The sequence below is a fragment of the Alosa pseudoharengus genome, unplaced genomic scaffold (genome assembly GCF_046254945.1).
Source record: "Alosa pseudoharengus isolate Yale_2024_CS ecotype anadromous, Long Island Sound unplaced genomic scaffold, YU_APseudo_1.1 YU_APseudo_1.1_scf_15, whole genome shotgun sequence".
Lineage (NCBI taxonomy): Eukaryota > Metazoa > Chordata > Actinopteri > Clupeiformes > Clupeidae > Alosa > Alosa pseudoharengus.
The window spans coordinates 8,617,921-8,633,661 of NW_027468620.1; the positions used below are offsets into that span (position 1 = coordinate 8,617,921).

General features: G+C 47.7%; 1 protein-coding gene across 1 annotated transcript in view; it reads right to left on the reverse strand.

The window, feature by feature from the left end:
* The window catches only part of LOC143124125 (spectrin beta chain, non-erythrocytic 1-like), a 79,807-nt gene that overhangs the window by 50,775 nt on the left and 13,291 nt on the right, over positions 1 to 15,741 (reverse strand). Inside the window, 1 exon segment of the mRNA XM_076285442.1 lies at positions 7,389 to 7,583. Coding sequence (XP_076141557.1) covers positions 7,389 to 7,533 — 145 coding nt within the window. The 5' untranslated portion in view covers positions 7,534 to 7,583.

Here is a 15,741-nt window from a genome sequence, read left to right on the forward strand (position 1 = left end):
TCTACTCCTCTCTCTCTACTCCTCTCTCTCTACTCCTCTCTCTCTACTCCCCTCTCTCTACTCCTCTCTCTCTACTCCTCTCTCTCTACTCCTCTCTCTCTACTCCTCCCTCTCTCTACTCCTCTCTCTCTACTCCTCTCTCACTACTCCTCCCTCTCTACTCCTCCTCTCTCTCTACTCCTCTCTCTCTACTCCCCTCTCTCTACTCCCCTCTCTCTACTCCTCTCTCTCTACTCCCCTCTCTCTACTCCTCCCTCTCTCTACTCCTCTCTCTACTCCTCTCTCTACTCCTCTCTCTACTCCCCTCTCTCTACTCCCCTCTCTCTACTCCCCTCTCTCTACTCCTCTCTCTCTACTCCTCTCTCTCTACTCCTCCCTCTCTCTACTCCTCTCTCTCTACTCTCTCTCTACTCCTCTCTCTACTCCTCTCTCTACTCCTCTCTCTCTCTACTCCTCTCTCTCTACTCCTCTCTCTCTACTCCTCTCTCTCTACTCCTCTCTCTCTACTCCTCTCTCTACTCCTCTCTCTACTCCTCTCTCTACTCCTCTCTCTTCAGCTATCTCTACTCCATTCTGACCTATGACTTGCAAGATGCAAGCTGAGCTGAGCTGTTTCAAAGGCCTCTTTCATCCCATAGTGTGCATGAGAAGCAACCAGAGATGTCTCCTCCACCACCACCACCACCACCACCACCACCCCCACCACAACAGCACGATGAGCCACCTCCACACAGCCCATACCGCATTCAAATTCAGAGAGCACCCACTCCAGCAGCGTCATCAAAAAATCCTGTCCTCGCCGCCAGCCCACGCCAGAGCCCCACAGCAACCTAGAGCGCATCTGCGGCCCACGCACAACAACAAAGCCAGAGTGCAGGGATGGAATCCTTCAGGCTGGGCCTCGCAGCAGTTCCACAGAGCTCACGGGGCAAAACAACAACAACAAAAAAAACTGCCCCTCCCACTGTCCCCTCTCTCTCTCTCTCGGTCTCTCTCTCTCTCTATGTCGGTCTCCCTCTCTCTCTCTCGGTCTCTCTCTCTCTATATGTCTCCCTCTCTCGCCTCCTGCTATTGTTTGTGGTCCATAAGCCAATCAAGAGGCTGTGAACGGTGAGTGAGAGGGGTGAGCTGGGGGTGGGGGTGAGAGAGACAGAGAGGGAGAGAGAGAGATAGAGAGAGAGATGGAGAGAGAGAGAGAGAGAAAGAAAGAGAGAGGGAGTGAGTAAAAGTAGCAGAGTTGGGGGGGCAGGTCCCCAAATTCACATGTAATAATAACAAGGACGACTTCTCCCTGTGGGATGTGCCGTGGCTTTTGTGTTAACCAGGCTCAGCTGATAAACAGCAGACACACTAGGCTGCCCTGGCACGTGCTCACACACACACACACACACTCACACACTCCAGGGTCCCCAGCCTCCCCCACCCCCAAACACACATACACGCTCACACACACACACACACCCCATCCCTTCGTTCGCAGGTCCCGTCCCCTGCTGCTACTCATGAATATTTCATGGGCTGCTGAAGCATGTCTGTTGTGTCCTCATGATCCCCGAGCGCTCGCCGCGTCGCTCCTCTTCCTCACGTAGCAGCCAGAAGCATCATAACTGCTGAATGGGGGAAGCCCTCTCTCTTCCACTGAGAGCCTCTGGCTTGGCCACTTCTTGGGAAAAGTCAAAGTCCCCGGTGAGGGTGTGTGCGACGATGTTTCCCTCTAGTGATGCCTGACTCACTTCAAATTCACTCGGCTCCAAAACAAAACAAAGCCAAACGCACACACACACACACACATACATACACACACACAGTGTAGAAGGCTTCTGCCTTACCTTGCAGCTGTTTGAAGCGCCCCTCTAGCTGGTTGTAGTTGTAGGCAGCCTGAGCGGAGTAACTGAGCCCAGCGGCGCCTGAGCCTGAGGACGGACTGGCACCGCTGGGGCCCGGGACCGGAGAGGACGGGCCGAGCCCAGGAGAGAGGGGCCCCGGGGAGAGAGGTCCGGAGGAGAGAGGTCCGGGGGAGAGAGGTCCGGGGGACAGGGGCCCAGGCATGCTGGTGGCCCTCTGGAGCTCCATCAGTGCAGTGGAGAGTGGAGACTCTGACCCACAAGCAGCAGTAATAGCACTGGACTGTAAAGATGGACTCAAGATGGGAGTGGGGAGCTTCTTGGGGGTCCTCTCTGCAAAAGTCAAGTCCAGTCAGGGGACAGCAGATATAAAAGAGTGGCGGTCCTCCTGGTCCGAGTGTGTTAGTCCAGAGTGAAGAGTTGGTTGAAGGGTTTGGAGTCCAGTGCTCAACAGCATGTCCTCATGCTGCGCTGTCTGCAGCTGGTCTTCCTGCTCTCGCTCCCTCAGTTCAAAGCCCAGGAGCCCCCCCCATCACAACATCAGCAGGGGGGGGGGGGGACGAGTCGCCCAGACACACACACACACACACACACACAAACTCAAACACACTGCACTTCTCTCCGCGTAGATGGAAGTGACAGCTCCCAGAGAAAGACAGGAGAGAGGGAGCCAGAGAGAGGGAGGGAGAGAGGGAAGTGAGTGAGAGAGAGAGAGAACGTGAGCTGTGGAGTCCGTGGACTGGGTCCCTCTGTAATGCGCTGGGAGGCTGCTGAGACCAAGCACACCTTTCACAGACCTCCGGGAGGAGAGGGAGGCGCCAGCCGCTTGGAATTCAACCTACAGCCAATCAGGCGGTTTGTTTTTCCTGATGTCATCACAGGCTAATTACCATACAGACCGGTGGGCGGGAGAGAGAAGCAGGAGGCAGCAGGCTGTACCAACTCCTCTCCAACTGGAGGGGTGCCCTTTGTCATCATATTGTCTGTTTTCTGTCACAAGGGTTTAAAATCTTGTGATAAGATTAACCAGCTCTTGACATTTCCATCACAGGAGGGCAGTGGGGAGGAAATACTCCTGTAATCTTCGTCTCAGCAGTGGTGTTGACTTTTATTGCGCTCCATCCTCCCTGTTTTTCACAGCTTAACAAGACCGTGTGGGCCACACAAAAATGCCATGGCTTTTGAGTGGAGGAACAAAGCGGGAGGAATAAGCTGGGTCTCTCAAGAGTGGGAGCTGTGTGGCAGAATGGACTCAGATTACCTCCACTACCGGCCTTAACCTCACAAGAGAGGCATCAGCTTCTCTGTTCTCTCTTCCTCCCCTCCACCCCCCCCCTTCTCTCTCTCTCTCTCTCTCTCTCTCTCTCTCTCTCATTCAACTCAGTTCACTTACTTCAGATGATCTCTCTGAATCCACTACAGAACACAACCAATGATGCCAAGGAGCGCAGCGCACAGCTTTCAACTTCATTCATTTGTTTGCCCCTGCACAATTTTACACCCTCATTCCCTAATTTGCCCAACAACCCATGAAGAAAAGCATACGACCATCCATCATCCACAGATCTGAAGGTAAAAGTATAACAGGACATAACAACATCCCCACTGCAAATCCTCCTGACAGAGGAAATGACTTTGACAGCACATTTTAATGAGCAGCACGGATCTGTTCTTTGCCCATGTCCATTCATTTCAAACAAAGCACTTATTTGTTGATTACAAAAACACAAGCAGCGGGGCTACCATAGATAAAAGGGGACTTGACTCCCCAAAGTCCATGTGAAATCCCCCCTTAACGGCACCATTACGCCTGGTTATATATTTGCAATGGAGCGAGCATAAACAGTGGTGTGTGTTTTCATAGGGCATGTTGCTGCTGGGAGCTGACCACAGGCTAGGGTCTAAGCTATTCTGGCAAGGCTGGAGTGGAGTGGCTCTCTCAGACTGAGGTTGGCCTGCATGCACACCTCCAAACACACACACACACGCATACGCACACACCACACCACACACAAACACACGCACACACATACAACATTTACAAATTACCTCTGGCAGCCTCGTAATCACAACCTGGCATTCTAATTAAAACAACATAGAACAGAATGGATACTACACTAACAATAACCTCAGCTACTTCATACTATTTATTAAGAGATGTTTTCATAATAATAAATGAATCAATAAATCAATTAAGTGAAGAGACAGTGACATATTTTCTACTGTTTTTGTATTGATTGGTGTACACCAGTGTTTCTCTTTTTCAGACCAAGGACCACTTAAAACCAATAAAAAAAAAACACGGACCACCTAGCTAAAAAACACTATATTACACAATAGGCCTACTCAAGGCACCTTGCTTATTTTGTCAGATTCATATGATTTAAACTGCCGTGGCTTACATAGGCAATGTTGAAGAATTGTTTGGATTTACATACAAGTTGGTTCAATATTGCAAACAACTCATCTATATTATATTTTACCACGTCTGATCGCAGACCCCTTGGGATAGTTTGCGGAGCACCAGTGGTCCCCGGACCACACTTTGAGAAACATTGGTGTAAACAATTCACAGTTCAATGTTCACAGTTCTAGATCGGATCAGATTAAGATCCACACTACTTGCCCATATCCATATGCACTTCCAAAGTCTATCTCCATTAAGTTTCAAAAAGTTTCAAAAAGTAAGCTTATATCTTTAGTTTTATTATAAAAACACATAACAGAAATGTGCTTCATAGGGTTGGAGCAATAATCATGCATTCAAAATACCAGTCTAGGGAGTTCAGAACAGACACATCTAAAGTCAACACTGCATTGAAGTGCTGTTATACTGCATGTCTATCATGTCCCAGGCTGTTATGGTCTTTGTCAGTGGCCTGTCCGTCTAACACTCAGTTTACTGCTCCCCACACCCATATATGTGCCTCTTGCCTCTTACAACCTGGTGCCATCTTAAGAGGAGTGACACTCAGGGAAGTTCTTTATGAGAACAGAGACAGTTTTGCCCTGATGTGGATACACACACACACACTCACACTCACACACACTCAGCAGAGATGAGGGTTAGCAGGGGCATGGGAGGAGGCGTGGTATGGGTGTGGGACCACCCAGTGCCACCCAGTTTCTGAACAGCCGGAGCTGCTGGCCAGACTTGGTGTGCAGGCAATGAGGGCAGGACAGAAACTTGTGAAGCCACCATGGTAAATTTCACAGCGGCACTCGGCCGCAGGGCCGGGGGACCGAGTGAAATTCTTACGGGAAGGCTGGGGTCTGCTTCTGTCAGGAAGATAGATGATCGGATTCAGTGGGGAAAATTGAGCATCAGTCATACATATGGTTTTTGAGAGGCAAACCCATCAGTAGTGCAGGCAGCGAGGCCTGTCAGTGTGGCTTCCTTCTTTAAAGGGTAAAAATGGCGGCATGCCGGGAATGTTTTGGGGGAAACAGCGGGGTCGATCGACACTGAATAAAGCCCCTTTCAGAGGTGAGGCTGGTTTTAATTATTCAAACGGCAGGCTCGGCCTTGCAGAATGTGTCAATAGTCTTCAGGAGCAGGTGAACACGTCCCACTGGTGGCCTGTTATTCCTGACCCACCCCTCCCCATTCCCCCTCTCTCTGTGGGGTCAGAGGGAGTCTAGCCTTACCAGAAACAAACCAGAAATACCACCAAGGACCAAACAGATCGATGCCATCACACAAACACAGAGGTTAAAAAAAATAAATTAAAAAAACTTGGCAGGCTTGGGTCCGTAGACTTTCACTCCAAATTCTAGTTGTGTCATGCTTCAGATAGCACGCACAAACAATCGAAACAATGAGATGGAAGAAGTACAGATGCATGCGGAAATCCGTGCATGTTTTGCATAAATACTACACAATCTGTGAGTGTCCTTCAAATCCCTTGTTGCTTTTTCCATGAACTGCTGCCATCCAATCATAAAACATGGCCACTCGCAAAGTAACTTGCCACCTTGTCATAACCAGTGTGTTTGATCATTAGAGATCGGGATGACAAACGCATTTGAAATAAGTAGTCAGGAATGTCCCAATGATGTAAGTGCAGCCACCTTGTCCATGTGATGCTTAAGGAGTAGAATGCCATCGCCACTGCAATGCTAAACTCACATCTGGCTACCAAATGCTGAGCCAATGCGAGAGACATTCAGGGAGTGGCAGAGAGAGAGAGAGAGAGAGAGAGAGAGAGAGAGAGAGAGAGGGAGAGAGAGAGAGAGAGGAGAACCAGGCACAATGAGGGGTTGCCTCAATACGCATACTAATGTAAACATTCCAACAGGAACGTTCACTGTTGCACGTAGTACAGAGTAGCTGTAATTCTCTGTATTGTGATGAAGGCTAGTGTCTGAAGCAGGAGACACTGGGATCACCTAAACAACGCCACCCTCTCCTGCATATTTAAGGGGCTGATGAATTATTTAGTGAGGCAAGAGGAACTCTAGCATTTTGGCCTACTATCCTGTAAGCCAAGGCACCCCTGCAAGGCTCCAGCTACACTATCTGAACAGAGACAAACGCCATAGGAAAGTCAACACTATTGAACAGGTAACAGTGCAGGCACAACGACGAGTGCAGTGGACCACATCAACGCTAAAACCGAGACCAAACACTACTTTTTCTACATGTTAAATGTCTCTGCATTTGCCTAAATGACAGTTGACAGTACTTTATGGACATAAACACACAGACAAAACATATGAGCAAAGCAGACCACACTGGCGACCAAGAAGAAAGCCAAATACCATAGTTCTCCCACACAGCAGTCTCTCAGAACAGTATGTACCACAACTACAGTTTAAGTGTAATGTAAGCACTGGTTCTCATTGTTGCGAGGGGCCACGCTTGACATTTCTCTATTCCCTCGGAGAGGTCTCACAGCAGGCTTGTGTGTGTGCTTGGAAGGTGAAGACAGGCAGGCTACGCGAGTATCACTCAAGCCAGAGAAGCTCTGATATCCTGGCTGGCTCGCCAGGCCTAGTCTGTTCTGCCTGGGGCCGATACTACTGGCTGAGTTTTCAGCTAACTGCTGACATGGGCAAAGGAGCTGGAAGTTGGCTTATGGATACTGTCCTTGTGCATTTATTGATTGGTTTGGTTTGCATTTAAAATGCCAATAAGAAGCCAGTGAGCAGTAGGCTGCAATCTTAGAGTTAAGTGTATCAAGGACAGGGTGAAAGCATACATTAACTGAAACAGCTTTGATGTTGCTGCTAACCAATAGTTGACTACTCTATATACAGGACACCAACATTTATTGTGGCCTGTTGGCATTTGGTCAGTCAACATCAGAGTGGGGACACATTACCACTGAAGTATTTAAGGCATAACTAACAGTACATACAGTATTCCACAAATAGCAACATAATTATTTAAAAAAAAAAAACAATTCCATTATCATTTTGACCCAAAGACTGTCCAGGTCACCATAGTCTATAATGTGATTATACAGTACGTTAGATTAGCCTGACCCCCATTCTGGGCTGGGGACTGATGCTCTGTACATGAGGTTGCGATGCTCCACTCACCTGCGAGGGCCTTGATGCGCGAGCGCTCGAACAGCCGGGCTGAGCTGTTCTCGTTGTCCCACTCGTCGGCATCCCAGCGGTTGTTGACGTCACTGTATTGCTGCTGGATCTCCATGTGGTCATAGTCAGCGGCTACTGATGTCATCTTGACGCTTCAGCGAGTGCACCTGCTCATCAGCGTCTAGTCATGAAGCCCTGCAGAAAAACAGTACACAAGACATTAGGCAACACATTCACCACTAACAGAAGGTGTGTGTTTATACAATACCAGTTGAGTGCCAGGTGCTGGACAAAGGGAAAAGTCAACTTGAGATATAAGGTATGCAGCATAATGTATTTCATGCAGAAAACTGAATAACAAAATGATAAACTGCCAGTTGCAAGCAGAAATATATGACAGCGCAGATATGAAAACAAAAACAATAGCCAATGATAACAATAGCACATTTTTAAAATTGATTTTTTAAATATAATCAGTGAAAAATGGAGAGTGGTTACAAATCTAAAGAAGTGTCTGAGATTTGTATCAACTCCTCTTAGTCTCAACCTTGTGCAAGACTGAATAGTGGAAAACAAATGAACCCAGAAGAATTATTTCCGTCAGCTCCACTGCACACCTCAGCTTTCCTCCTTTTCCATCAGTTGGGTCTTTATTAGCCTCCTAGGGCACCCCCTAATGGCCCAGACAGGCAACTTCCACACACATCTGCTGCTGAAGTGAGAGTTGAGTTTTAGCACCACCTACGAGTGTGAGACTGCAAATGCCCTCAAACTCTATTCTGCATCACTGACGCAACAAACACAGTCAACACATACAGTTAGTCAGCATGAATGCCAGCTTATGTTTATGCTGACACCACAGTGACGTTAATGCGCTTCAATATAATTAAGTTTGTAAAACTTTTGAACACCCACAAGTCAAGCTCTTTCCATCTTCTCGTTCTGAAATGTACTGGTGCAATTCTAATTTGATCAAAACCTATTTAAGATGGCCAGTAAACACATTCTTCATTCCAATGATCTTTCATACCAGACGTGACAAAAGCCTTACCACCTCCTTGTGGTGGCATCATAACCATCCAACCCTACTGCATATTTGTCATTGCTGTATGCAGTCATGCTTTCCAAAAAGAGCCCACACCACACCACACACACCACACCACACCACACCTCACTCCCTGTGACTCGGAGAGCACGCTCACTCTAGCCCCGTCTCTCACTAGAACCTTCTGCTCTTCGCCCGTTAACTCCGAGCTACTCTACTCCACTCCACGGACACGGACACGTGAGGCCGGTGTCTTTTGAGCGCCTTCAAACCCAGGTCCCCGTGGGCACTTGGACCCAAATGTGGTGTGGACACTGCAGACACTTCTGCCATAGCGACACCAGTCGGTGTCTTTCTCGTTTCGGCCGAGCCGGCGAGCGCCTGCCTGATGAGCTCAGCAGATGCTAATTTCCCAGGGTGCATTTCTCCCCAGTGCAGTGCAGCAGAGTGCAGCACAGGTCTGTAGTCAGCACAGAGAGGGAGTGGTGGAGGGAGAGACCACTTCAGCAAGCTGACCGAGACACAAACGGAAAAAAAAAATGCACACATCCCAAGGACCACATCATTAACTGTCCAGACTAATTAGTGGAGTGCAGCGCTAATTTGTCAACAAAGGGGAATAATTCATTACTGTAAAAAAGCTTTTTTTAAGCAATCAAGCTATATGTCAAGGGATATCAATTTATGAACATGTCTGTCCCTCCATGTGTATGCTCATGAGTGTGTATGCTTATGAGTAAGTGTGTGTGTGCGTGCGTGCGTGCGTGCGTGCGTGCGTGCGTGCGTGCGTGCGTGCGTGCGTGCGTGCGTGCGTGCGTGCGTGCGCGTATGTTAGCACCGCCACTGTAATGTGGCACCACAGAGCGTGAAAAGTGTGAGATCTCGGTTGACCTTGACGCCTGAGGGACTCTGATGAGTTGTGCTCGTCTCCTCAGTGTGGGGTTCAGACGCAGGGGAAACCAGGCCACTCCACTCCTCTGGATCAGCGGATACTAAAACTGAAGCCTGTGTTGCTAGGCTAAAACATGCAGCTGCCACAGGGACAATCACTGCCACGAGAGTGAGTGTGCAAGTGTGTATGTGTGTGCGCACGTGTGTGTGTGTGTGTGTGTGTGTAGGTGATTGAGTGAGCGTGCGTGTGTGCGTGCGTGCGTGTGAGAGTGAGTGTGCGTTTATGTGAGTGAGTGTGTGTGTGTATGTGAGTGAGTGTGTGTGTGTATGTGAGTGAGTGTGTGTGTGTATGTGAGTAAGTGAGTGAGTGTGTGAGTGAGTGTGTGTATGTATGTGAGTGTGTGTGTGTGTGTGTGTAGGTGATTGAGTGAGCGTGCGTGAGAGTGAGTGTGCGTTTATGTGAGTGAGTGTGTGTGTGTATGTGAGTGAGTGAGTGAGTGTGTGTGTGTGTGTGTGTGTGTGTGTGTAGGTGATTGAGTGAGCGTGCGTGCGAGTGAGTGAGTGAGTGAGTGAGAGAGACTCTATGCGCATAGCATACGCACCAGTGCGTGAGGAAAGCAAGTCGCTGTTACACAGAGGTGTGTGAAAGTGTGTCAGGACACTGGTGAGATGAGTGTGGGAGTGTGAGAGAGAGACACAATGAAAGTCAAAGCCTGGAGGTCAGAAGTAGCACAGAGCGGATGAAGCAATGCACCGATAAACGGCAGATAGACTGGACATGGATAGAGGCCAACAGTTCACAACACAAGGGGAGAGAAAGAGAAACAGAGAGGGGGCAGGAGAGAGAGAGAGAGAGAGAGAAAGGGAGAGAGACAGAGAGAGATGGAATGGGAAAGAGAGAGAGAGAGAGAGAGGGAGGGAGAGACAGAGGTAGGGAAAGGACAAGATGGTGCTCACAAAAACAAATGAACAATGCAGGTCATTTGCACACAACCCCAGTCGTGAGCAACCTCATGTGGACCCATGCCAACAGCAAGCACATTCAGCCATTACATAACAGAGAGAGAGAGAGAATGAGAGAGAGAGAGAGAGAGAAAGAGAGAGAGGGAGAGAGAGAGGGAGAGAGATAGAGAACACCCTGGGATCATCACACACAGTTCTGTATTGGGTGCTGAGGGGGGGGGGGGATAGGCGGAAGCTTTGCATGGATTTTCATCAGTCCATCAACACAGAATGAGCACTAGCCAAAAATCCCTCTTAGTGCAGGCAGAGGATTTAGTGTGAAACGTTTGGACACGGGGCTCTGAGAAAACACATGAAGCAGACCTGCTAGCAGCGCTGCTCGTTCTTATCCTGACAGAGACAGGACAGGGGGCTCAGTGGATGCAGGCTGTGGTGCTGATGCAGGAGAAGAAAACCACAGACTTGGGGGGGGGGGGGCATAGAGAGCGGGAGAGATGGAAAAAAATAATAGTGAGAGGGAGGAAGAGAAAGGGGGAAAGAGAATGAGAGGGAAAAGTGATAGCGGGTGAAAGGGTGAGAGAGAGAGAGATATTTTTAGCCAGTGCGGTGGCGGAGGGCAAGCTCTTTGCATCAGCTGCAGGAGAGACACTGCTTTGCAGTGGAGATGGAGAGGAGGAGGAGGAGGAGGAGGAGGAGGAGGCGGAGAGGAAGAAAGATGGAGAGATGAGATGAAAAGAAACTGCCCATCGCCTCAGCCAATCATCTCAAGCAAACCAGAGCAGGGGAAAATCTGATTCTCTTAGGAGAGTGTGGATAAATCAATAGACCATTCAGAAACAAGAGAGCTACTGTAAGCACAACCTTGCATTCTTTATGCCTAGGAATAATGAAGACAACAAAGGCCAATGCAAACTTGTTTATCCCAAACATTGCTTGTCCTTCATCTTTTTAACCCTCAGCCAAGCCAAAGTGCATTACATGAAATCACTGTAAACATTAAAGCAGCACCAAAGCACTTTTCCTCTGTCGCACGCACGCTATTTGTTTATCCAGCACCGGCTTTGCAAATAACGATGTCCACACACAAGGTAGAGTATGTTGCATGATTTTATGAAAGTATGATGTATTGCGACATCAGAAGCAAGTAAAATTTGTAGTTTCTTATGTCTCATTCCATCGAACTACAGATCCTCTACCCAATCTGGCAAACTTGCATAGTGCGGTTATAGCCGAGGGCCGAAGCGAATGCAGAAGTGCCGTTCACCCTGTTACGAGTTGATGAACCACTGAAACGATTTTGGAAACATTATTTTAAGGTACAAAAAACTCTTTGGTGTTGCTTTAAGTACATGTGTAGAATGCTTTTACTGCTACATCTGACCGTGTTCGCCTGGCAGCTGGAGATCTTTAGAGGATTTGCTAGTAATTTCACAGGGATATAGGCAGTCTCACATGTTTATGTGCCTCCAGGGGAAAAGGAAATATCAAATTGTTTATAGTGTCCATTGAGAGGGATGTCATGATACCTGCAGACAACCCATCTAGAACTTTCCCTTCATTCTGGCTGTCAGAGCCCAACTCTTGAGTGAGCCACCGAGAGCAGCTTCTTCTGTGGCTGGCCGACATGAAAAGCGAAGCGACTGCACCGCCACACAGTCCATTGGACTGGGCTAAGCTGGGCTAACTGCTGACTAATTTCTTATTAAAGCTCTTCTGCTTTAATCAATGCACTCGCTGAGCCTGAAGATAATCTCCCTGCCAACGTTTCCTGGTGTACAGAGAGTGGCTAACTCTCCTCCCCAATCTCTCTCTCTCTTTTGGTATGGGCTTCTTATCTAGGCCAGGGTGCGGAGGAGAGGTCAGAGGGGGGAGGTGCACCACTGTCCCAGAGGCGGATGGTCCACTATCACCTCCAACTCTCAAACAGTCCATTGCTCAATTTCCTGAGGCACTTGAAGGGCAGAGTATAGAAGAGTAGAGTAGAGTACAATCACAAATGTTCCATTAGAATGTTGCCGACTGTGGCTTTCATTTGATGTCATCATGAAACGACATTTAATGCAAATTCTATTCTGCGGACCATTATACTGGAATGACTTTTTTCTAAATAAAAGGGCTCCTAGAAAGGCTAGTGCTGTCTACCCACATAACAAACCAAAAACGTCATTACAGTCTAGCATGCATCAAATGTGTAGGTGCTACCTCAGAGTTCTCAAGTCTTTCAGTGTGATTTCATGTGTTCTCAGAAGTTACTAAACACTCCAGGCCTCTACAGGCATTCCAAACCAGTGCCAGTACCACAGCTCTCTCTAGGCTACTCAATGTTACTGACTGATGGTCATTTCCTCTGATGGTCCTCTGCTCTGACATTTGGACACACCTGATTCATCCTGCTAGGTATGGCAGATGCACTGTATAAACAGATGTTTATATAGAACAACAGGCTCTCTGCTGCTGCCTTAATCAGTGGTGAAGTGATTGTTTGCAGTTTCCCAGTAACGCTGTATACTGTATATTTTTGCTCATACTTATGCATATAACTCACTCACTCATCCATTTCACATCTTTCAACTTGATAGAGTATGTGGCGATCATGAGAGAAACAAAAAAAGATGTGTTTATGTGATGGTGGTGAACAAAGAGTGTGTGTGATGAGGAACAGATTCACACAATTAACTCAACATGCTCACTGGCAACTTTCTGGCTGGCAGCAGGTTTGCTGTGAGTGACTTGTGATATCTTCAAGTTTTCACACTCCTCACTTCCACAGCGTTCCTCGCCCACTTCTGTGTGCTCCTGCCTGCCTATTATCTCAGCGACTTCCTTGAGAAGAGGGCATTGTTCGCTCCACTCGAAAGATCACCATGGATACAGAACAACCAGGATCCTTTGTGTGGGCGTAAAGGGGTAAAGGGTCTTTAAAACCACGCTAAACACACTAAACACACATATTGGCTTTACCAAAGCAACACTAGGGGGACACACGCACTCAGTCCAGATTGTGTAGATGTTGTGTTTTTTGTGTATTTTTCTTTTTCCTGTTCCCCTCCACTCTCATTTTAATAAAAACAACAAAGCCAAGTTCACATTTACAGAGTGAAATTACAAGAGTCTGGGAACATAATGAGGCCTATTAGATTTAAATACCATTGCAAGCCCTTCTACAAACACCTTTAACAGTCAAGAAAGATAATCTGGACTTGGAAGGCAGAGTTATCTGCATAAGTGGTGAATTCTGATAGCTTCTCAAAACAGAGCCTGCTTGCGCAATACAGCTTTTTGGTCCGAGCACAGCCCAAGTCCCACTCCCTTACAGTTTCTCAGCCACAGGAACCTGCTCTCTGCCGTAACAATACACATTATTCAGGCACCCGCGAGTACACATCTGGTCAGATCATTCAGACGCCCACTCCCCTCTCTTGCATTCCCCCTCACTGACAGCATAGCGCTGGTGGTGGTGGTGGTGAATAGTGTCCTTTTTCAACAGCACAACTCAAGGGGCGCTTCCTCGCTCACCTCACACAGGCCAAGCAGGGGCTCCACTCCACTCAAACATTTCACAGTATGCACAGTATCCCTTTTTTATTTTTTTATGCTGGTGCATTTTCCCTGCTGGTGAATTTGCACTATGAATTTTCAATACCGATTAACGCCCACAAGAGTGCTTTCGCTCTTTCAGTGGTGCTGCAAATATCAGTCTGTATAATTGCCACACACACACACTCACACACACACACACACACACACACACACACACACAAACCTATACAAAAGCACACACACACCATGCACAAAACATACCATCCTGCCCATACACACCTACGCGAGCACCCAGCTCTGACCATCAAAGCAACAGATAACCCCTTTCAACACCATTGTGAGTGTGTGCCTAATCCAATGCCTGCTATACATGCCTTAGGAGGAATGTGGCTCAGAACAACTTGCCTTCACATCAAGTGAGACATCCTCATGCTGTTTCTGTATGTGTGTGTGTGTGTGTGTACACACACATTTCTTTTACTCCATGTTGGAGTGCCGGCACCATCGACTCACTGATTCCTCTCGGTCTGTGTAATGCATTCACTCTAGTTGCCAAGCAACACAAACAGCATTACCCAGCTTGACTGAAACCTCTGTGACATTTTCGACATTCTTTTATTTGACTGATTTCTTAACTCAAAGGCATGACCAGTTCCTTTACTTGCCAATGGCCTACATGGCATGGCATTGCACAACGCGTGTCACAGTAGAAACTTGGGTCAGCTCTTTGGCCGTGTGTGCCAATTATGGTTCCGTCCAATCAACTCGCCCCCTTTGGGCCAGTTCTATTTCAGCAAAGGGAGGTGAGGGACCGACCACATAACAAAACAAACATTAGAAAGTGATGTCTTCACAGGGTCCAGCACTTGGCTATAGCTGAATCCTTACAAACGCACTAGGACTTGTTCCATTTTAGAGTAGTCTGTGTGTCCTTGTCGGGCCATGCTAAGAACAATACCGGGCTTAAATGTTAGCTTGTTTCCTCTGACAAGTATCAAATATCTCTCACTGTTAATTAGTATACGGGTAGTACTTATTTCTCATCCAGAAATCATGGCCAACAAGAGACAGTTCCACCAATGTTGCAGGAGTTGCCTGCAGCTCCCTCTAGTGAGCAGGGAGACCCAGTGTCCCAGCCATCACTCACGAGAAAGCTTCCCAGCTACTGGCCAACACTCCAGCGCCACGGTCTGTTTATAGCGTTATCCAAGAATCTGACTCCTGATGAATTATGTGCTTGCTATAAACTGTATGAGATTTAAAAAAGTCCCAAGCGCACAAGAGTGCACACAAAGTCAGGCCTCTTCTCTGCTGAAGTGATACAAACAAGTGACACACTGAACAGCCAACCCTTGACTTATTTTAAACATGTAGCCAATCTGCACCGCCAATAAGTGCAAGTGACAGTTTCAAGAGTGAAGCGAAGAAACCACAAAAAAACTACACAGTTCTGCTCCAACTCTAACTAAGAGCTCAGTCTGTCTTAGGGACGAGAGTTAATTTTGTAAATTGGAAGGCGGAGAGAGCATTCCTGGATTGAAGCGGCATGTTTTTAGCTTCCCTCCCCTTTGATCTAGTTAAGCAGCTGATTCGATTAATATCTCAAAAATTCCCCTGCTGTTATGAAGCACTGGTTGAAAATAAATGGTCACAATTAAAATCTCCACATATTACACACACATACATACACACACACAGTCCAAACCAGGCACTGGAGACACTCCTCATTACAATAGATTTCCCAGCAAGCACTTGTCTGGGGCCACTGTCTGCGTGAGGAAGAGGAATTCTGAGCTGGCATTCGTCTAGCGTGCCGTAGCATCTGGACCAGGGCCTGCGACTGGAGCGCTCTGGAACCGACAAGTGCAACTCAATGGGCGATTATTCACTTTCCACAGTGGAGATGGAAGCTGG